General features: G+C 39.8%; 1 protein-coding gene across 7 annotated transcripts in view; it reads right to left on the bottom strand.

Annotated features, from left to right (window-relative positions):
- LOC133479384 (intermembrane lipid transfer protein VPS13B-like) overlaps positions 1–23,489 on the bottom strand; it is a 489,205-nt gene that overhangs the window by 243,666 nt on the left and 222,050 nt on the right. For all 7 annotated transcript variants that reach the window (XR_009788936.1, XM_061776308.1, XM_061776310.1 and 4 more), the window contains 3 exons: positions 22,051–22,184; positions 2,245–2,479; positions 573–790 (listed from right to left, as the gene is read on the bottom strand). Coding sequence is in view for 6 of the 7 variants with exons in the window: in XM_061776308.1 (XP_061632292.1) it covers positions 573–790; positions 2,245–2,479; positions 22,051–22,184 (587 nt within the window). In the remaining variant the exon portion in view is untranslated. The remainder of the gene's footprint in view (positions 1–572; positions 791–2,244; positions 2,480–22,050; positions 22,185–23,489) is intronic.

Here is a 23,489-nt window from a genome sequence, read left to right on the forward strand (position 1 = left end):
ATATGGTATTGGTGGACCCTATACACATGAAAATAAATGAAAACATTCAATCAAAAAAAAAACATTTCCATCATGCTAAACATACACTAACAGATAATTGTCATTTATATTCATTATTATTTATCATATTAAGCATATTATTACAAGCTGCATTTAGAGCTGATATAATATTTACATGGCTTAAACTCATGAATTTCACATGAGATATATTCAAGCTTTTAAAGGACTTTCTGTCAACTATTAGCTGTTCATGATTGGAGCATCAGCACAGTGTAGCTCTCTCTGTAACCTGAGCACTATAGTCAGGGATACCTGCACTGCAAGATTGAGTAGATATAAACTCTGGTTGTGGTTTTCTCTCAGGATGAACCTTCTTTATTGTTTACATTAAATATGGTAATAATGGTAATTACAACTTGAAAAGATATGAATTGTTAAGCAAACTGTAAACCGTTGTCAGGAGGCAGGCTCATTTTTTCAGTCTTCAGGTAAGATGTACAGTACATATTCAATGGAAATAAAACAAGGGATGTAGCTGGCTAATTCAGAGATTTGTGAGATTTATGACTCACCTGAGGGTTGGAGCACGTGACTCGGACGGGCTGCAGATCAACATGAAGGCAGACAACAAAAGACTGCCTTCCTTCTGAACAGTTTGGCGGCTTATGTGACGTGACTGCCAGCGTGGAGGTACACCCCATTGGTTTGAGAAGGCTCAGACTGCGCTGCTGCCCCAGCAGAGTGTACACACTAAAGTGACTCAGGCTAATTGTCCATGGGAAAGCATCACCTGGTGGGGTTACAAATCAAAGAAAACGTGAACATTTACACAAACAAAGTTAAAACCAGAGATAACCAGATGAAATTTGGTGAAATGTTTTTTTTTTTTTTTTTTTTTTTAAATTATTATTATTATTTTATTTATTTTTAAATCAGACTGCAACAAACAGTTAACACCAATCTCTCTGTCCTCCTAGGTCATCTCCCATAAAGTCCACTTTGGACTCAAGCTGCTTGTAGATGGTCTTACAGCCTTTACCTGTAACGTGCGCGTCTATAATTTTTTTTCTAATCTCCTAAAGCCACTCTCTCCTTCACGTCCTCTGGTCCATGTTTAGTGTGGTACACACCATGTCACCAAACAGCACAGTGATTACTTGTCACCACTTAAATAGGCCGACTGACTGATTACAAGTTTGAAGACACCTGTGACGCTACTTAGAGGACACATCTTGTTTGAACGTCCCTATGATCAAATTATTTTCAATCTTTTCTATGAGTATCATCATTTTTGTCAAGGCCTGTTTTATGTTTTTTATTGGAATAATTCTGTTCATTGACACTGATTAATTTATTATCACTTTTGTCAGATTCAAGTTATTTCTGTGATCATTGTGGGTTTTTCTTTCATGAAGAGAGCAGTACCAACAATGTTATCCACGTGTGTATATCCTTGCTAGGGGAAAAAAGCAAAACATTTGAGTGTGAATTTCAAGCACGCAGTTCTAATTAACTATTGCTGAGATAATCTGTTAACATTCAATGGAACAGGAGTGTTGACGCACATATTTAACGGTAGGAATATATTGCTAAAACCATCCTTTCACCAGCAATATTGCCAAGACTACTGATGTCACTATTTTTGTTGTCATTTCTTCTCCTGGATTTTTAAAATCTGTATGCCTAATTCTGATGTCACTGGGGAGGTATGAAAAAAAGTGGTGTGCCCCCAAGTCTTGTTATTCTAAGAAAAAAAAAACACTGCTGGACTGTCAGGGCTTATGTCAACTTTGCCAGGTGTGCAGACCACGTGCAAGGATCTATCTCTATCTCTCAAAGCCGGTCTACTTAAGTTTGTTTGTCTTTTGTCATGGTAAATGAGTACTATTCAGTCAAAGGTTTGCCTAGTGATGAAAAGGCCATAATGATGATGAATTTCCATATAATATCTCCTTGCTATTATTATCACCAGCCATTTCAATTCTAAATGATATATCTGTAATTATGTTGTGATTTTTTTGGGGTGAAATTTATACCACTATACTAAATTCCTAATCATATCAAACATATCGAACCAATACATGGATTCAGATTCACATCTCAAACTGTTGCTCTTAATATTTATATTGGATTTTTCAAAGTCTAATATTAATTAAACTTACGGTTTAAACTTACGGCATTAACGGTTTTAACAAACTAGATTGTTTTTAAATGCATTTCATAGCATACATTGTGAAAACTTACCTTCTTCCAGGATGGGCTTGGAGACCACAAATGGGAGCTCCTGCACCGGTTCAATGTACTTGTGCCCAGCACTGAGGACACTGATCTGGGGCAGGCAGACCACAAGGGTTCCTGGCATAGATGCTTGGTTGTGGTACCAACTACGCACTGTACCAGGAATGTCACCAAAGATGATAGTGCTTGGGGATGGAAGGCTGTCATTGGGCAGGAACACACAACATGATTGCAGCTCCAACTGGAGAGAAAACACAGTGGAACGCATGGCTCATGATGATCAAGTTAGTAACTTTCAATTAGATAAATGAGAAACATTACTAACAACAATAGCATAAAATATATATCTAAGGGATATGCTAATTAAGTTTTTTGAAAGTTATCAACCAAGTGTAGGTTACAAAGAACATTTTCAAGCCATCGGTCCAAAATAAAGCCCATAACCAACACATGGAAAAACAGAATTGTGAAAGTGCAGATGATTGACTCACTCTGCTTACCCCTCTACCTACTGTATATGAAGGCAAGAGGTTGTTGACTTTGCATGTGTATTTTCAGATGTATGTAATTATATTACAAATGAATTTCACCTCCTAGGAAATTAAATAACTATTCTTAAGCTGTAGACAAGCACAGAATGTCAACAAGTTTGAACATGAACAAGATGGCCATTAATAAAGTTTCCATTTTTATGTGAAAGTTTCCGTTTAAAATTGACGTAGCTATATTTGTCTTAGATAAGTAGGAATGATTGTTATGTTGTAGTTTCCTCAATTTACGACAGACTTTGATTCCTATGGCAGCGACGAAACAACTCGGAACGTAGTCTCACTAAGCTATGCTAACGCAATAGCAAAGTCATAATTACAGTAAGGATTTGCATAAAAAACAATCACAGGCCTTTAATATAAAACTGTTATGGTCTTAAATTGGTGTTGCTGTTCATTTGGTTTAAAGCCCAGCAGGAGCAGAAAGGAATTGTCAGATCATACGGTCCTGCATACTGCCATTGCCTAGTTTGTATTCCTAGTATTCAGAATCTCGAGTTCCCTGCCCACTGTTCAGTGGTACGTCCTACTTGTGCTATTTTTACAATTGTTTTCTGAGTAGTTTTGCTTACATCCTTGTGTAGGATTTATTGTTGTTAGATACTCCATTTCGCTGCGGCTCCATCCACCAGCGCACAGTATAGTTGTTATTGTTTTGAGTAACTCGGCTCACGACGGCCTTTTTCGTCGTTGCTTTTGGTTGAACTTTGTGTCCACGTTTATCGTGCGCCTTTTGTTTATTAAAGTACTAGTAGTATTCATTCGTTCTACGGCTCGTTGTCTGCCTTGGGGTCCTTTTCCATTTACCCGCTCTCCCCTGACAAAAACAATCATATAAAGAACAGCAAGTATGGAGTGAACGTGCCTTCTTATGTAAACTAGCACACTGCTTGCCATTCTTAACCTCAAAATGTTGTAGAGACTGCATGCAAGGTCCATGGCATAGCACATTTCATATACATAACATTAATATAAACAATACTCAGCATAAATTTCATAATTACAAACATCCACACCAACAAATGATAAGACTATACTGCCTTGGGCTGTTATTGTGGTGAGTGTTTATTCATGTGAGAGAAGCACAAAAGCAATTATGTTACATTTTCTGCACACAGAGGCAAGATTGAGACATACAAATTCCACGAGACTGACAGAAGAGCAGACAAAAAGAATGAAATGGGGTAAACATAAGAGAAAACGATAAAGATGGGAAAGATGTTAATCTTACTCTAACGCAGTTTCGTATTCCATTTTCTTTCTTCAAATGTAGTTTTGAGAGCACATAAAGCATCTGCATTTACATCCTCTTAAACGCAGAAAGAAAATACATTTACACTACTGAGACAACTGCAGATGTTAGCAGGGTTACTGTAAATAGTTAACGCAAGCATACTAAAACTGCAAGGTTTAGGATTCTTACTCACGTTGGCCCCTTCAGGCTGCCTGGGGCAAACGCTCATCTGACATAGATTGTATATCGTGCGACATAAAGTACATAATTGTAGTATCGCACCAGCAAATATGGATTTATAGTATTTTGTCCATTGTGTTTACAGCAACAAGGATTTTTTTGGTATGCATGCAACCTAGATCATAGTTTTAGTTTGTCCATGCTCTCATGTTGTGTGTTTACAACGGATCTCAATATTGGTCAAAAATAATTTCCCCTTTGCAATATTCTGGATGCTGAAACTGTAATTAACATCTCGCATTAAACGACAGACATTCAAATTGTACTTGCATCCACATATGCGTTATACTTGTTGAGAAAAGTCGATGAAATGAACAGAGTTGATAGGTAAGAATAACAGTCAATTACATATACATGCTGAGGATCAGAACAAGCAGCTACTGAAAATCTTGAAGTGTGGAATAAGGAAATATTGTTCAACAAATCAAATTTGAAAGACTGAAATGAAAGTCAGTGTCTTGCCAGTGCTTTGATTAATTCAAGTTTTAAGAATGTGGAGATTCCTCAGCAAAACTTAATGTAACCAATACCAACTGCAAAAGGCAACAGTTACTGGCTGAAACTGAATCAAGACAAATATTGCTAAGAAATATGACGAAAATAAAATGACTACGCCAGTTGAGGCTTCTGTAATGGTTGTTTCAATTCCAATTGTATATTTCTATGCATAATGTAAATATTCTGCATTCCTTACCCCAGCAATCCACGTGGAATTGAGGGACAGCATAAGCTAAAATGTCAACTGAACAGTCATGAACCTAATTTTGGAAGCCCGCATAGCTGACTGGCTATCATTCACCCTATTTTCCAAGCTACTGTTAACAACAGGTCACTGTGGTTTACCTCAAAAAACTGTCCATGAATCCACTGTGGTCTCATGTTTGACTTGTGTCTCACTCATAAGCAGAGAGAGGGAAACATGCACTTTCCGAACAAACCTGAAAGACCTGACAGAGCTGACAGATCCAACGACAGAAATAGTCTGAGGTCAAAATGTTGCAAATAAATCATTAATTTGAGCATAGCCAAACCACTGACAGCATCCCTTTCCCTGACTGACTCTATATCCATCTTACGCCATCGCCCAGCCCAAATGTGCATCAGTCCTTTGGTCAAGGTCAAAGCTTGGCATATAGATCTCTCTCCATGACCAGGCATTGATTCCAGATGGAAAGTCCATGTAGACATGCTGTGAGCAAAGGCTGCAGATAAAAATCCTAGCGGGGATAGAAAGGAGTTTGGAAGAGTTGTGGGGAATCCACTGTTTGTGTTAAGGGTAATTATGTAGTTGCATGCACAGTGGAAATACAATGACTGTGGCTTGCACTCAGTACAAAGAGCAGAGAATGGGTGTGTGGGCTTTGTGTCTCAACTAAAGGTATAACAGTTCAGTTGAGGTTGTCTCGGGTTAAGTATGGTATTCCCCACAATTATGTTTAACAGCTCGGTAACAAGTAAATAAACAAAAGAATGGAAGAAGTTAGCCTGTATGAGTATGTCTCTTTAGTATGAGGTGATGGGCATGTCAGGTTTGTGTATGTTTTTTGAGAGAGAACGCATGCACAATGTCAGGACAGGAAACTAACGATGCCAGGATGACCGAAGTTTTGTTCCATCAGATGCTAAGGGCGTGAGGCCCACAGCTGCCACATGAAACTAGACTCAAGAGCCACTCACAAATTTGTGTCCATAATAGAATAGTGGAAAATTAATAATCATTTGAGGGCCAACGCATGGAAGGGCAGGATTTCCAAGTGATGCTAAAGGAACATTCTAAAATTAGAAATGGGCACAAAAAATAGCTTAAATTCAGGAGTGTAATTGCTGTGTGGAATATTTGTTACCCAACTCTGTCCTCAGTGGTTCGGGGTAATATAGAAATACATTGCCTCTGAAAATAACTCGGGTACAAGGAGTAATTGGGATTCTAGTCTTCTGTTGGGAAGAGGTGCGACAATGAAAATGTACATATCAATAAAGGCTTCACTTGTGAAGCAAATAGAATATGATTTGTAATTACATTTACCACATGACATAATGTTAAGGTGAAATTTAATAAAGCAAAAAAATGAGCCTGGAATTTCTACAGTTAATTAATACGTCGAACGACAGAATGATTTAGGAAAACAACGAGACAACGTCAGAGTCAGTGAGTCTGCACGCGTATCCAATACTGTCAAAACCATTCCAATTGACAGAATGACTTCCTTTTTGATCAGGAACTCTATATTAAGTAAGCTTTAAACCAATCAACTCCATATGAAGTCACACGTGCCACAGCTTAACTGCGTAAATATTGCTTCAGAGGACACGAACTTATTTTAATTTCCTGGAGACTTAAACTTTAAACCCAGCCTTCTAATAAATAATAAATTACATCAAAATCACTTACGTTTTACCCTCAAAAGGGAGACAAGTGCCCAGAGACAAAGTGCCATAAACAAATAAAGCACAATGACTAACTAACACGTCAGTTGGCCATATACCGGTAATATAAAATACAGTGTTAGATATAAAACTGAATTGAAGGGTTAACTGCCACTACATTATGGAGCAAATTTAAATGAACAACTGGTTACTAGTTGTTAAACAGATTTTTTTTTACCCCTGAAGTAGGAGTGCAACAGCGGTGCACTTGAGAAATGTGCAACTACAACAGAGGTGTGATAATGAGATCACATTTAGAAAAGTTGTCACCACTGTTGTATAGACAAGGCATACGTTAAGAATATCTTCCTAAACACACAGTTGACATATTTGAAAGCTATCCAGAATAGCAGAATCAGATTCAGCTTTATTGGCCAAATATAGTCTAACACGCACAAGGAATTTGTCTCCGGTAGTTGGAGCCACTCTAGTATGGCAAAAAAAACAGCCACTGTGACAAAACATACATGTACATATACACATAATGACTTCCAGGCAGCGCTCTCAGGCGAGTCATTGAGCAATAAAAGTGGACCATTTGTGTGATGATGCTGATATAATGGCAATTGTGCAAATGATGCAGTCCTCCAGCAAAGTAGATTAGCAATTTAAAGTGACTAATAGTGCAATGATCTGGTACAGTGACAATTGTGCAAATGGTGCAGAGAGTTCTCAAACAAATAAGTGGCCAGTACTCAACAACAACAGTATGCTAATTGTGTAGCGTGATTAAACAGTGAGTCTATTAATAATGTAGAAATGTCACGACAGAGATGTGCAAAATTGGTAACATGTTACAATGAAATTGTAATTGTAAGTTAACAACAAGAGGGAAGAAGTTGTTGGAATATCTGATGGTTTTAGCTTGCATTGTTCGATACCGCCAACCTGAGGGAAGGAGCTGTATAGGTGGCGACCAGGATGTGGAGGGTCTAAGAAGATTTTCCATGCCCTTGTCTTAGTCCTGGCAGCCTGCTCAAGTCCTCAAGAGTTGGTAGGTGGGTAATTTTTTTGGCAGCCCTGACTGTCCGTTGCTGTCTGTTTTTTTTCTTCTTTGTGGTGGATGAACACAGAACCAATTCAATGACTGGTGTGTAGAACTGCCTCAACAGCTCCTGTGGCAGGCCATGCTTCCTCAGATGTCTCAGGAAGTACATCTTCTGCTGGGCTATAATTCCCAGGAACTTGAAGGTCTTGACAGTTGACACAAGGCAGCTGGACAGCATGAGGGGCAGCTATGGCGAAGGATGTTTCCTGAAATCCACGATCATCCCTATCATCTGCAGCGTGTTCAGCTCCACTTTGTGTTGGCCGCACCAAAGCTGCAGCCACTCCACTTCCTGTTGATATGCAGACTTGTCACCATCTTTGATAAGGCTGATGACTGTGGTGTAAACGTCAGAGTTTGACAGCCAGGTGCGTTGAGGTGAAGTCGTTCGTGAGAGAGAAAAGAGAGAAGAGTAGAGGGCAGATGGCAGGCGAGACACTGAGCTGGAGAAGCTTGGAGGAGAGGAGTTTGGGGATGATGGTGTTGAATGCAGAGCTCGAACAGGATCCTCGTGTAGGTCCTTGCGCTGTCGAGTTGTTCCAGGATGAAGTGCACTGCGTCATCCACAGATCTCTTTGCTCGATAGGCAAATGATTTTCAAATGAAAAGTCAGTGCTTGCACCCTAATGTTATTGCCTTCTATGCATGAACTGTATTTGCTTCCATTATGTTGCAATTAGTGATTGCACTTTGTAACAGCACATTTATTCAGTTAGCCCTTGCGAAAGTAGAATTTTTTTATTGTCTATCATTCATTGTTATTTAAAGATTCATTTCAAACTGAAAACTGTTAGTTAAGAAGTAGTGCAATGAAAAAAAAAAAATCAAGATTTTTCCCTAACGAGGAATAATCGTGATTAATAATCGAGATTACAATTTTGATTAAAAAAAATAGTGATTATTAGTCATAATCATGCAGCCCTATAATGAAACAAAGCTGACTATCAGCTAAGTTAAACAACTCACACAAACAAACACAAGTCTGTTCAACTTATAACTGCCCCAAAGAGTTAAAACGAATGTCACTTTTGAGTGACAGCCTCCAGACTATTTCAGAGGTGACTATTGCTTATCCTCGCGCTTAGGCCCTGATCCCGTCATTTTAAGTCTTCAAACGAAGCAGTGTAAGAAGGTAAGAAGGTCTTCTTACACTTTGATCTGTAATCAATCAGGCACTAACTCAGTCTGGATTCTGGATCACAGCACCAGCATCTGCTGGTCTGTAATGAATAAATACTACTAGAAAAGAGACACAAAGAAAACAGAAGTATATCCAGTTGTTGGGTATATTAATTAAATTGCATTTTTTTCCCTCTTTTAGTACGGTATCTCCTTCCCTTTAAGCCTGGCATCACATCAAAGAGCTCAAAATGGTTTGTCTTTTTTGTGGCAAGTTCTGCTCACTTTTATTCTTAATCGCTTCTCTACTCCATCAAATAGTGTTACAATTCCAGCCACGAGTGAATCAAATCAAATCCCTACTTTCCCCTTTCACAACCACTGCCACCACCACCTACAAAATGTCCCTTACTTCCTCCGTCAATGAGCAGGAGTGAGAGCATATCCTCTGACTCGTCTATCATTTCCCCCTTGAGTCTTTGTGAAGATAGTTATCTAGTTCAAACAGAGCAGCTTCCACCAGAAAGGAAGCTAAGGCACAAACAGACATACGTTTAAAGGATATGACCATCCTCCTTACAACCACAGGAGGCATTTGGGGTCTGTCACCAATGGTTTATTAAAAATTTACTACTAGCTTACACTCATACCTTGTATGTTTACCCATTTTCACCAGCAAGTTTCGAGCCATCTTATCTTTCTGTGTTATGCTTTTGGTTCCTTTTACCACTGCAGAAGCAGACTTGCACATACATTAGGATTGTTAGCATTTACAACGGTTTTCAATGAGAAATTACTGTCAAATATACTTAACCTTTATTGAATAATGAATTCATATATGTATTTGTTTACCTGACAAATCACCCTGATTAATCACTTTTTAAAAATCATTTCTGTCGTAGCCCTGGCATAAAATTAAGACAGACATTTAACCTGTGGTATAATCAGTGTGTATATATATGGTCAGATCAATTGGCAACTGCTTTCATATAGCGGCAGTTTGAAAACCTCTTTCCTAACACCTAGAAACCATAAACTCTCATTGGACAGAGTGTCCACATAGAGACAAAAAATAAATTAATTAAACAGTTACACATTCACTGACTTATCTGACATTGATCTCTAATTCTTTGCCAACACTTTGCAATCTCACACATACTGCATACACACGCAAAAAAGCTATTCACAACCAGATACACAGAGCTGTACGAAAGGAAATTAGAAACACCCTCCTTGCATCCCCGGTGAAAACATTTGCAACTCAGGAGGAGAAAAATCTCACTGGGGGGATCGGCAGTGAACGGAAAAACACATCCTTTTGTTTTTGAAAACCTGAAACCTCTCCAAATGTAATCTTCCTGTGCCTGCACCAGACGGGACAGTGTTTCCGAAGTGGCTGGTCGGATGAACAGAAGGTTCATGGAGCATCCCCCGAATATCTCTCTGGGCACCCCGCCCACCGTTCACCTTTTGCTCCCCGTTTTTCTGGACAGCCTGCATTTCCAGCTGTATCCAAAAACACATTTGGAATAGTGGCTAAACTAGTGTAAATAGTGTCTTCTAGAAATGTAGATGATTAATGTGTGTATTTAAAGATGAAACTGTGCAGATGTGCATTGTGGTGTGTGGATGTATACGCACACATTTGTTGCCACCTCAATAAACTGCTTCGCTTCTAAAATACTGTGAGAAAGGCTGATGCCCTTTGACAAGAAATAGGCTAGCTCTCGGCCGCATGCCATCACCAGCAATAAGCTTGTGGCCTGGCACAGGAGCACAGCAAAGCCGTCAGCCATCCCTGAAGCCCCACATTCCTCTCTTCTAACAGTGCTTACAGAAGCTGACAAGCACTGGAGGTCTCCTTGGCTGAGGTGGAAATCTGCAAAAATAAACGCTTTAGGTGACATGAAGGCTTTGTTTGTTTCTGCTGGCCTAGATGTTTGTGTTAGCGCAGTGGGTTAATTGCAACTTTGATCGCTACGTTTATTGATCCAACAGTGGCCTTAGAGTGCGGCTGGCCTGGCCTGCATCGGCTGATCCCACCCTTTGAGCTCAAACAATCAACTCACAACCATTTTTGGCATACTGAGCCAGTACAGATGCATTCAAAGGGGTAGCCTCAGCCAAATTAGGCCAGAGGATGCCCTTAAAGGCTTTAAATCTAAAGTGCCCAGACAGAGACATTTTCCTTTTACTGGGTGATAGGGTAGTAAGGCTGAACTAGAAATGGAGTGAAATGGGGGACAACACAGTGAAACGTCTGCCCCACACTTTCTGGGTTTGAATCTCGGCTTGGGTGGAGTTTGCATGTTGAAACGCATGTCATGTTAGGTTAAATAGAGACTAAATTGTCCATAGGTGTGAATGTGCATGTGAATGGTTGTTTGTCTATATGTGCCCTATGATTGACTGGCGACCAATACAGGGTGGACCCCGCCTCTTGCCGAGAGAGCTGGGATATGCTATGGATCACTCGTGACCCTAATGAGGACAAGAGGTACTGAAAATGGATGGAATGAATTGTGTTGTAGTGCACATCGCTGATTTATGAAGTGCGATGGAATACAGCAAGCCAAACGGAATCCTCAGCTGAGCTGACCAGACCTATGTTTGGCAAGGCTTCATCTTCTTACACCCCAAGGCAAAGTGTGGATGCATGCCACAAAAATTGTCCAGATTCACTTCCACACAAGGATTCCAAAATACACATTTAATTATTTATTTTTTTTTATAGAGCGATAAATTTGTGTCAGTACTGTACTTTTTATGAAAAAGTTTCCTTCAAATTAAGCCAGGTCTCAGAGCTCTAAAGTGTCTGTGTTTCAGTTGGTCAATCAAGAGGATACTGTAAGCACTTATCCAGTGTAGCCCAGAAACAAAGTCAAAGGTGTTTGTATCAATCATGGCTATGAAATTATCAGTGTGTCCAAAGGTGTTACTGCTTTACTTGAGTCGACTTCTGGAAAAAAATAAAAAATATATGGGTTACTCCACGGATGTGGTGAAATGTTACGAGCCATTATTAACGGCAAAATACATTAAAAGGCATCAAATAGTAACACACAACAGTATCGTCAGTAATCAGGTATCAACAGGTAGATATAAAATAATATTGTATCAAGAATTTTCCACCCCCAATTATTTTGGAATAAACCATGTCAAATGCATGTTTGTGGTTTTTGACCAGCATGAAGTGTGACATTTCAGCAGTCATTGATTCGTTGAAGGAGAAATGATTGGTGAATTTCGACCGTTTTCTATCGCTAGTGCACAGGCTGTTTTCTGTGTTTCCTGACGGCACTACAGACTCGCTGGTAATTTTGACGACTCACAGCAGTGTTGAGGATGTGGTCATGATTACGCTCATACTTTAATCCTTATTATTAAACTTGGATTCGGTTCCGATTATAAAGGCCTCCTGTCAAACTTTTTTAACTATCTTTGATCAAAACATATGATTCACTTTGTTGATAAAAATGTCGATGATGTGTGGTGGATTGTTACTGGTGCTTGTAACATGACATGGCCACTGGCAAAGACCGCTGGTGTCAAAATTACGCACAGGTCTAAATGGCTGTATTATCGTTTACTAACACTGACTTCTGTAGAGACATTGTGTTCAGAACTATGTGTCAACGTTTTGAAATCATAGTATTGTTCAGTCAAAGATTGGTATTTGAAATACATGTTGAAACTCTGGAATGCCATGGTGTGTGTAACTGGAAATGTGTTTGACTGGCATAAAGCCCAGTCAAAGTTACGTACATGCTGTTCTTCATAAACAATTTTGTGTGTACTTCCAACTGACAAAGCATAACACTGAAAAGGTACATCTAGGGTTTGAGCAGTAAAAAAATGGCAATAGTTAAACCTGAATAAAAATATAAACAACCTTAATGTTGATCTAAAAATCTAAAATGTTGACTTTACAACTCCAATTCCAATGAAGTTGGGACGTTGTGTTAAACAAATAAAAACAGAATACAATGATTTGTAAATCATGTTCAACCTATATTTATTTGAATACACTACAAGGACAAGATATTTAAACTTTATTGTTTTTAGCAAATGATCATTAACTTGGAATTTTATGGCTGCAACACGTTGGGGCTGGGACAGGTGGCAAAAAAGGCTGAGAAAGTTGAGGAATGCTCATCAAACACCTGTTTGGAACATCCCACAGGTGAACAGGCTAATTGGGAACAGGTGGGTGCCATGATTGGGTATAAAAGGAGCGTCCTTGAATTGCTCAGTCATTCACAAGCAAAGATGGGGACTCTCACCTCTTTGTGAACAAGTGCATGAGAATATAGTTGAACAGTTTAAGGACAATGTTCCTCAATGTACAATTGCAAGGAGTTTAGGGATTTTATCATCTACGGTCCATAATATCATCAAAAGGTTCAGATAATCTGGAGAAATCACTGCATGTAAGCGGCAAAGGCCGGAAAACCAACATTGAATGCCCGTGACCTTCAATCCCTCAGGCGGCACTGCATCAAAAACCGACATCAATGTGTAAAGGATATCACCGCATGGGCTCAGGAACACTTCACAAAACCAATGTCAGTACAGTTCGGCACTACATCCGTAACTGCAACTTGAAACTCTACTTGCAAAGAAAAATCCATTTATCAACAACATCCAGAAACGCCACCGGCTTCTCTGGGCCCGAGCTCATCTAAGATGGACTGATGCAAAGTGGAAAAGTGTTCTGTGGTCCGACAAGTCCACATTTCAAATTGTTTTGGGAAATTGTCGTGTCCTCCAGGCCAAAGAGGAAAAGAACCATCCGGACTGATATGGACGCAAAGTTCAAAAGCCAGCATCTGTGATGGTATGGGGCTGTGTTAGTGCCAATGGCATGGGTAACTTACTGTGAAGGCCCCATTAATGCTGAAAGGTATATACAGGTTTTGGAGAAACACTTGCTGCCATCCAAGCGACATCTTTTTCATGGACGCCCCTGCTTATTTCAGCAAGACAATGCCAAACCACATTTGCAAGTGTTACAACAGCGTGGCTTCGTAGTAAAAGAGTGCGGGTACTAGACTGGCCCGCTTGCAGTCCAGACCTGTCTCCCATTGAAAATGTGTGGCGCATTATGAAGCGTAAAATACGACAACGGAGACCCCGGACTGTTGAACAGCTGAAGCTGTACATCAAGCAAGAATGGGAAAGACTTCCACCTACAAAGCTTCAACAATTAGTGTCCTCAGTTCCCAAACGTTTATTGAATGTTGTTAAAAGAAAAGGTGAAGTAACACAGTGGTAAACATGACCCTGTCCCAGCTTTTTTGGAACGTGTTGCAGCCATAAAATTCTAAGTTAATGATTATTTGCTAAAAACAATAAAGTTTATCAGTTTGAACATTAAATATATTGTATTTGTAGTGTATTCAATTCAATATAGGTCAAACATGATTTGCAAATCATTGTACTCTGTTTTCATTTATGTTTAGCACAATGTCCCAACTTCATTGGAATTGGGGTTGTACATTGTTTATCATGTACAAACAATTAGATAAACATAGTTGGGCAAATGATTTAATTTTAAGTTACAAATGGCAAGTGATGGAACATGTCAACGTTCAAGCTTCAAGATGATGGTCTAACTGTGAAGGGTATAATACCAAGTAAGGAAACTGATATTAAAAAATTAACTAGTCCTATTAAGTTCTGATATCCACTGAATTCATTCACTTATACCTGTTAGTATTCAGGTCCTTCATTTTCCATGTAGTTTTAGTCACTGTTACACACATCTATATTTGCCCTGAGTACATTTTTTACTCGATACTTTGCGGTGCATTAACAAGTTGGACATAAATTGGTTTGTGAACCTACTCTAGCCCTAGTATTTGTGTGAAAAATTCCCAAGGTTTTCATACATTAAACAGCTTTCCATGTTCATATCTAGAGTCAGTGTTACAAGCGACCACTGGTCAAACAATGGTCATATTAAGTAAACTATGTATGTTTTTATCCCATGAACCCCTAAATGTAACTGGTATACTTCAAAGAAATTTTACTAACATATTTTCACCAAAATGATTCAAGTTCTTAAATTTTTCTTAAACGTCACAAATAAAGTCAAAAGTAAACATCCTATTAGTTAATGAGTATATGATTCTGTAATTATTCAAAGTGTTTCAAAGTGCTATTAGTTATGATTGTAAATCCTTCAGAAACTGTTAGATTTTCTTGATTATGAAGATGAGGTGTTGAATGGAGGGATGATAAAATGGAGGGACGGTGCAGAAGATGAAGTAATGTGCCTGCAGAAAATGCTCCAGCTGGGGGTCAAATCCTGTTCATGGAAACCATCTGGCTAGCTCCATCAGAGCAACACCAAAAATACAGTGTAGTCCTATTCGATCTCTCCCTTAACTTCTTCCTTAAAAGTAACCTCTGTGTATGTTACTCCTTCTTCTCATCTCAACTTCCTTCTCATTTCCATCACTTTACCTTTGATGCCTCTGCATTTTGTCCCTAAAAAAAATCCTACTCATTAATAAACAGCAGCTGCAGGGAGCAGTGTTACTGCATTTTTCCATGGCAACAGTATTTTTGTTTAAGTAGATCCCATTTCAGTTTTGGGAGCAACGTGCTGCTTTGCCAACATTGAACACTTGCATGTGTTAAATAGAAGGAATTATTGCTAAATTCCTGAGATAAATTCACAGTCCTGATCACAAGCAATTATTAACATGGGTGGGAACATGGGTGTCTTGTGGGCAAACATGGAAAAGAGTAAGAGATGAAAGGAAGGAAACCGAGGAAGGAATGGATAGGTATGAGATGAACATTTGGGAAATACTTATACAGGGTAAACATGAGTTACAAAAAAATATATAATAGAGTCACTACCTAGAATCGAAAATGTATTCTACAGTGATGAAGTCTACACATTTGAAGTATCATAGATAGTAAAGGGATAAAACTGGTCATCAAAAATTGCATCGAGGTATGATTAAAGAAAAGCGAGACAGACTCCAAAAATCTGGTGACGTAATAGATAAACTGTAAAAGCCCAGTTGCTAAACAAGCATAAAGAGAGCATATTTTCATCTATCTTTGCGAAGGCGAACAGTTTGGCTAAAGATCGAATTACGCACACTGGACATGGAAACTGTGACGAGGCGAGAACTCTAATCTTATGTATGAAGACAAACTTTTGTGGTAATTCAACTAATGTGTACATGTCAACACAATGTATCAGCCATGTCATTAAAAGGTCTGTCTCGGGAGTAACCTGCCTCTCTAACCCTAAAGCCTCTTTCACGCTGGCTGTCAAAGCTGTCAAGGTTTTTGTGATGCTACTCACAGCCCATTCATCCATCAAAATATCCAACCATACCACTTATCCGGTTGAGGCCTATAGAGAAGCTGGAGATGTAAAAGAGTTTTTGCAAAATTTGGGGCATCACAGACATAACAGTATAGCCAGCATACTGTATATTCTCCTGTGCCTTTCACACAGAACTAAATGAAGTGCGTGCATGTTCAATCAGCAACATAGTTTACCGCAAACAGATAATTAAATGTGGTTATGTGCGTGCCGGCGCCTGGTGTGACAGAGTATGCAAGACTTGTCAAACAGACACAATTGTCCCCAACACAAGAGGTAAATTGTGTACTTTTTTTCTCCCAACAAGTTGAACACAGATGTCTTGATTAAAATGCAGAATGTAACTGATTCAATCAGAAAACTCCCCCAAAATGCAACAGAAACAGAGCAACTTCTCTTTGAGTCACTGTCTTGTCAATTAGATGCTACCTGATTTGATATTAAAATTGAGTTCCAATCCGATACCTCGCCAATGCATTAAGGAGGGAAAAAAAGTATGTATAAGTAAATGTATAAGTATTCCAACATGATAGCTTTTTATATGAAAATAAATCTAGTGCAGCGGTGGTCCAAACCAAGTAAACTAATAAAATAACGTGGGCGTGCTGGAGCCTATTCCAGCTATCTTCGGGCGAGAGGTGGGGTACACCATGAAATGGTCGCCAGCCAATCACAGGCCACATATAAACAAACAACCATTCGTCCACACATTCACACCTAAGGGCAATTTAGAGTCTTCAGTAAACCTACCATGCATGTTTTTGGGATGTGGGAGGAAACCGTTGTGCCTGGAGAAAACCCACACGGGCACGGGGAGAACATGTAAACTCCACACAGGCGGGGCCGGGAGTTGAACCCCAGTCCTCTGAACTGTGAGGCAGATGTGCTGACCAGTCGTCCACCGTGCCACCTTTCACTTTCCAAATTAAAACAATTCTAAACTGCAGACATTATCCCTCTCACGAGACAACAGCTTCACATTTACGTTATCTACTAGTTATAGCAGACCATCTGTTGTTGTGACCGAAAAGATAGGGGAGGACAGAGGGAAAAATAAATAAGAACAGAGAGCTAGCTCTAAGAAAAATCGAACAAAGCATTCTATGCATACTACAATGGATTTGAATTTTGTACAGGACAGTAGAGCTACACCCTGTGAGGGAAGAACAGAAAAATGTAGGATAGGACAGGCGGGAGACAGGAGGGGAAGAAAGGAGGACAAAGGTAGTTGACCAGGCTGTGCAACTGGAGTGTGGTGGGAGTGGCTATGTACAGTCTAAAAATCTGTAGAAACGGAGTGCAAGTGAGGGGACATCCCAAGAAGTTGAACAAGTCGTAAGAGTTGTTTATAGCAATTAGGGAGTCGCCCCACACCAAGCAACTGACTCCCATTGGTGTGTCTGTGGACACAAGCAAGTGAATTGACACTGTCTCGCATGCACTATAAATGTCAGCTGTGTCCTGGAATTGAGGTGCCAGCACGATGGGGACGGATGACCCCACTCCACCCAGCCAAGAGGGGATGATGGGCCCAGGGGCCCACCCGAGAAGGGCTCGACTGACAGGACACCACCCATACCAAGGGGTTCAGGGCGGTCCCCCAGCTCCACCGCACTCCTCAAAATCAGACACCTGGAGGAGAACACAGGGAGCCACCGCTGAACCTCCCCCCCCAGGCCAACCAGCACCCCTGCCCACCGCCTCTTTTCTTTTGTCAACCAACTCACCCCATAAGGCAAGGAAAAAGTGTGGTCTATTTTTTTTTGGTTCATGTATGAACGAATAGGTTTTATAAAACTGGCCTTAATAGATTGCAGTTTGAATAAATGATGAGCAATTATGTGAAATTCTGGGCAAGGTTCCCCCCCCCCCCCCCCAACACACACACACACACACACACACACAGCACACAAACCTGAAACACGGCATTGTGTAGTATTACATGATCGGATAGGGACAACTCAAATTTTTTATAATTGCCTATATTAATAGTTAAATCATAAACATTCCACAAAACAGTTACATACAATTTTAACCACATCTTACAACATCACCCTTAAAAACAAAAGGCTTCCAGGTGATTTGATTTTGAAAAAAAGGCACCATAAGTGCACAAATACATCCACCTGCGGCGAACTCTCCGTAACGTCCACTCACAACCCCTGCTAAATTTAGCTCCCCCTTGCCATACAAACCTTATCTCTTAGTCGAGATGTATCACTTCAACATACTTCCTTGACACCACTTTTCTATTTAGACAAGGCTTAGGTGGCCTCTTGCGGCATTTTAGGGCGTTTCAGAGCACAAAAATATCCAAATACAGTAGGTGAATTTGTGAACAGTGAACCGTGAATATTCAGAGTACTGTACTACATTTTGAGTCGAGAAAATGTCTCTAAAGTACAATATAGTCTCTATTAAAGCAGCGCTGGTGGGTTACGGGACAGAGAAGAGTTTTCAATGGGTCGCCAGAGGGGGGAAAAAAAAAAAAAATTTTCAAAATGACCGTGCTTTAATTTTAAAGGGCTGTATACGCTGGCCATTCACACTCCTAAACAGTAGGAAACGATGATTGCCCTGTAATGCTGGCCAACTCCCACCATTTCACCGCTAGAAGAAAAGCTACTGTTGCCAGAGGTGTTTGCTCAATCCACAGGGAATCAACTGAAACTCATACCTCTGTCAATTGACACAATAAGTCGTCAAAAGGGCTTATGTGTAACCAATCTCCATATTCAGCAATACTGATTCAAGTTCTTTTTCCTTCCAGTTCAGGTGACTGATAAGCCAGCTGGCAGGAGACCAGGACAAAGCAACGGTAGAAATATTAAAAATCTACACTGTCATTTTGTTTGTCTTCATGAGTTATCAAGGATGACCGTATCCGACGTTTAGGCTTCGACGACGCTTCACAGTGCAGATGGACAATGACCCGAAGCATACTGTGAGAATGCATTTCACTTGCAGAAGACAAAACTGATGACAAAATGCCCCAAGAACAAGCAGGAACTAAAGACAGTTGCAGTAGCATCACCAGGGATGAAATCCAACATCTGGTGGTGATTATGCATTGCAGACTTCAGGCTGAAATTGATTTCAAAGGATTTGCAATCAATTATGAAAAAGTGAAAGTTGGATTTATGATTGTTCATTGGTCCCGTTACTTTTGCTCCCTTAAAAACTGGGAAGCACATACAGTATACAAACTGTTGTAATTCCTACATCGTTCATCTGATTTGGATGTAAATATCCTCAAATTATAGATGAAAGTCTGCTGTTAAAGCACATCGTGTTCCTTTCATTTCAAATCTATTGTGGTGATGTCAAGAGCGAAAAAGATGAGAATTGTGTCTTTGCCCCAATATTTATAGCGGCCTATAAATCATAACCAGCAGTCACATGTCCTTATTTTAATAAGCTTTAATTTTTCTCTGACACTGTTGAGAAAAAAATATATTAAGTAAAATCTTCTTCAAAAAGATAAATACAACTTTCTTCTTGTTAAGGCATTTCTTTGGTACACTTCTCTTTTGTAAAAGATGCAAGAAACGAATTCCTACATCCTCATGTGCAGAAGAAGTGTGATCCAATAGGTATTCTATTTACGTGGCACTAAAATAAATAGAGTGGTTTAAGTTTTGAGATATCCAAGGCCTGGGGTACCAGCTGTCAGGTTGTCGGTTTGGTTCAGTTCTACCTCCATGTCAACAGTGTAGGCTGTTTCCTAATTACTGCTGTGCTTGGTGTGGTCCCAGTTGTACAGCCAAAGGGGACAGAGGAAAGTGGAGGCAATGACGGGCTCGGCAAACTATTAGAAGGTTGAGTTAACTTTTGAGGAAGTACTGTAAACAGCTTAATGGCCTGACATGAGACTTGGGTTATTGGAGCTTTTTTCCCCCCTCCAAATTCACACACGTCATGCACTCTTTCATGTTTGACATACATCGGTTTGTGTGGTCCCAGCAATGAGAATTAAATGGAATTAGTAAAGCCTGTTGGATTTGCATCATTGGCTGTTTACTTGCATTTTACATTAACTTACAATTACATTGTTTAGACATCCCTAAAAAGCCATGTTTATACTAAAAGGTTGACTCACCCATTTACTCGACATCTTTTCTATAAATCTGGTAAGACACTGCTTCTATCTTTTATAAACTCATTCAAAAGTAAATAAAAACAGTGAATATTCTCTACCACTGCAAGGTACCTCTCCGAAAAAAAGAATGTTGTACTAAAATTTCAGTCAATTGCGCAATTTAGGGGAGTCATTAGTATGAAAATGTTGTCATTTATAAGGTTTACATAGTGGCCTTCTTCATCTACTGGAAATTTGACAAAGCACAAGCTCTAGGATTTGAAAAGTTGAAAAAGGAGTAATTGCCAAGATATCAGAATAGCATGGCCCAGAGTCCTGCAATGGATCGCCAACCACCGGTAACATAAATTCAAAATTAGTTAGGCTACATTCATACTACGTTCCTGGCGGCCACAGCAGCACCAAAATGTAGTATACCGTGGATTTTGGGCCATTTTTTTCTGTATTCAAGTCTTGCGACAGTTTCTCAGGGTCTATCCCAGTCGCTGTGACGGACCGCGGGGGTAATGGGGCTGATGAGTTCCCGAGATGCACTTGAGTTTGGCGCACGTTTTACCATGGATGCCAGTACGCTTCCTCCTGGCCCATCACGTTCTGATCAGGTCCAACACACGTTCTGTCAAGGCCTTCTATGGAAGAAACGTGGACGAATGAAGCTCCCCAGCCAGAATCGGCGTCAGCATAGCGGGGCACATCAAATAAGATGCCGATTTAAATAAGACCACTTGAAGACACTGTCATTACTGGGAGAAAAAAAAACTGAGCATACTGAACGAGAAACTCCAAGTGCATCTTCTCCATAAGATGACAGTATTCCTCCTAAACTGAAAAGGCTTAAGTTGCTTGCAGGTAAAATTGGGTAACATGATGAGTGTTCACGGTGAAGTGTAAAGTCCTCAAGGTAAGGAGAATCATAATAAGGTAAAACTTTATAATAATTGGTTCACGGGTGTGCTGGCACCTATCTCAGCATCTCACCCAGCTGACTCTGGGTGAGATGCAGGGTACACCCTGAACTGGTCGCCGGCCAATCGCAGATTAAAAAAAATATATTTTTTAAATCAATTAAAACAACAAAACACAACAAATATAAACAATAAAACGAGTCTTAAGCCTTGTTGAAAGCCAAAGAGGAAAAATGGGTTTTAAAAGACAAGTTCTAAAAATGGACAGTGAGGGGGGCTTCTGTAATGTGCAGAGGGGTCACACACAGCATTGGACCAGCAACAGAAAAGGCTCTATTTCCTCTGAGCTTTCGCCTTGAATCGGTACCTGAAGAAGCAGCTAATCAGCTGAACTCGGGTATCGGGGCAGGGGCATAGAGATGGAGTAGCTCATAGAGGTAAGGCAGAGCAAGACCATTTAGAGGTTTAAAAATGTATGCAAGAATCTAAAAACTGTTGTTTTTCTCCAACACATTCAACCGTAATGTCAACCTGTCAGCCACCAGAACACGGACTATTGTGATTGTTTCTGCCAGATAATGTGAGACGCTGCAGCTGCAGAATGGTGTATCTTGTGTTAAACAATGCGAGACAGGCAAAAATAAATCACTTGAGATTGAGTGACTGTTTACAATGTGCGTGTGCAGGTTTTCAAAACTCAATCCTTTGGATTTCCCTAAAACTGATTGAATTATGTGAAAATTTAGTCTCATGCGCCCAAAACTGCTAAATCATGATTTCATTCCATCACTGCTGATAATGCCACAAACATACAAAAGAGTTGCGGGGTGTGGTTTGTTACCTGTAGAGTTAGGCGTTTAACAGAATCCCAGGCTTGGCCAATGAGCTCTTTCATTTGTTCCTCCGACGTTGCCAATGACTCTACTGCTGTGGTGTCAGGCATTACCTTCATAGGAATGGAAAGGGGACGAGATTCTGGAGAAGAGGAGGGAAATAGGCAAATTACACTGGATTCAAACAACAGCTTGTGTGTTCTCAATCCATTCATCAACATGTTTGTAGTAGCAACACAAATTATATTTACCTGTGTGTTCACTTGAACAGTCGGATATCAAGAATAGCCATGTGGATAACTAAACACAAGTTCTGTTCAGCGATCTTTAGAAGTACGACTACTTTTATTTTGATTTGATACGTTGTTACTTCCTAATTTGTTAAATTCCCATTGCCTTGACTGTATCTCAGGAAGACTGTATTTACCAAGCTTTTGCACCAACTGTGCAGCCAGTGTAGGATAGATTCTTGCTCTGTGACACTAGTTGGGAATGTGTGTGAATGGTTGTCTTTTGCTAGGTGTTCATTGTGCAACCAATTCAGTGTTATCTGCTTTTTTCCCAGTCACTTGGAATAGGTTCTAGCTTTCCAGCAATGCTTATTGAGAATAATTCATAAAAGGAGTCTTTTAAAGAGTGTTTAATTGTTTCTTTCAGAGTATTATTGGAGTGTTTAACTCCTGCTGATATTTGTATGACACCAACATTAAAATGTCACTTAAAACATATATTGTTCAGGAAATAAATGTTTTATTATGACAACATTTTGGACTCAGTAATAAATTATTCCCAATGGTATTTTTTTATTTCAAAGTCGAACAAATTGAAGTTTGTCCAATCTCACAGAGCGGATTGTGGTCAGAGTTTGAGATACGACTGCATATAAAATGGATGGATGGATGCAATTAATGAGAAAATTTATGATCTTGGAATACAAATCCATTTAACTGGACAGTATCGTGTACTTCTTCAACTGGGAATGTGTGCACACATATATCATGCACACACACCGAAAGACAGTAATAGCTAGACATGACACATCCTGGTATGCCTGCTGTGGTCCAGACGAAAGCAGATTGTGCAGACATTTATGCTGAACAGCAGCGACTACCCCTCATATTTCACAGATCGAAGGAATCTTAGAACACATCATAAGCGTTTAAGGCACACTCACTGTGGGAAAAATGCGAGAGGAGAAACAAGGGATGAGAAAGGTTAAGTAGAGAGGCAGAAACTGAGCCGATGAGAGGGACATGAACGCCCTTTCTACCAGATTACCCTGACGTCTGTGCATGTTAAAGCCATCAGGGTGTCAGAGATTAACAAGAGTTTTCTCTGAAGGCGCATTTAGACATATTGCATGATTTAGGCATGCCTTATTCAGCAGCTTTAGCCCACATTTGTCATGAAACAGTGGTGATGTCACAGAAACCCCAGCCTCCTCAGA

The sequence above is a fragment of the Phyllopteryx taeniolatus genome, chromosome 6 (genome assembly GCF_024500385.1).
Source record: "Phyllopteryx taeniolatus isolate TA_2022b chromosome 6, UOR_Ptae_1.2, whole genome shotgun sequence".
NCBI lineage: Eukaryota > Metazoa > Chordata > Actinopteri > Syngnathiformes > Syngnathidae > Phyllopteryx > Phyllopteryx taeniolatus.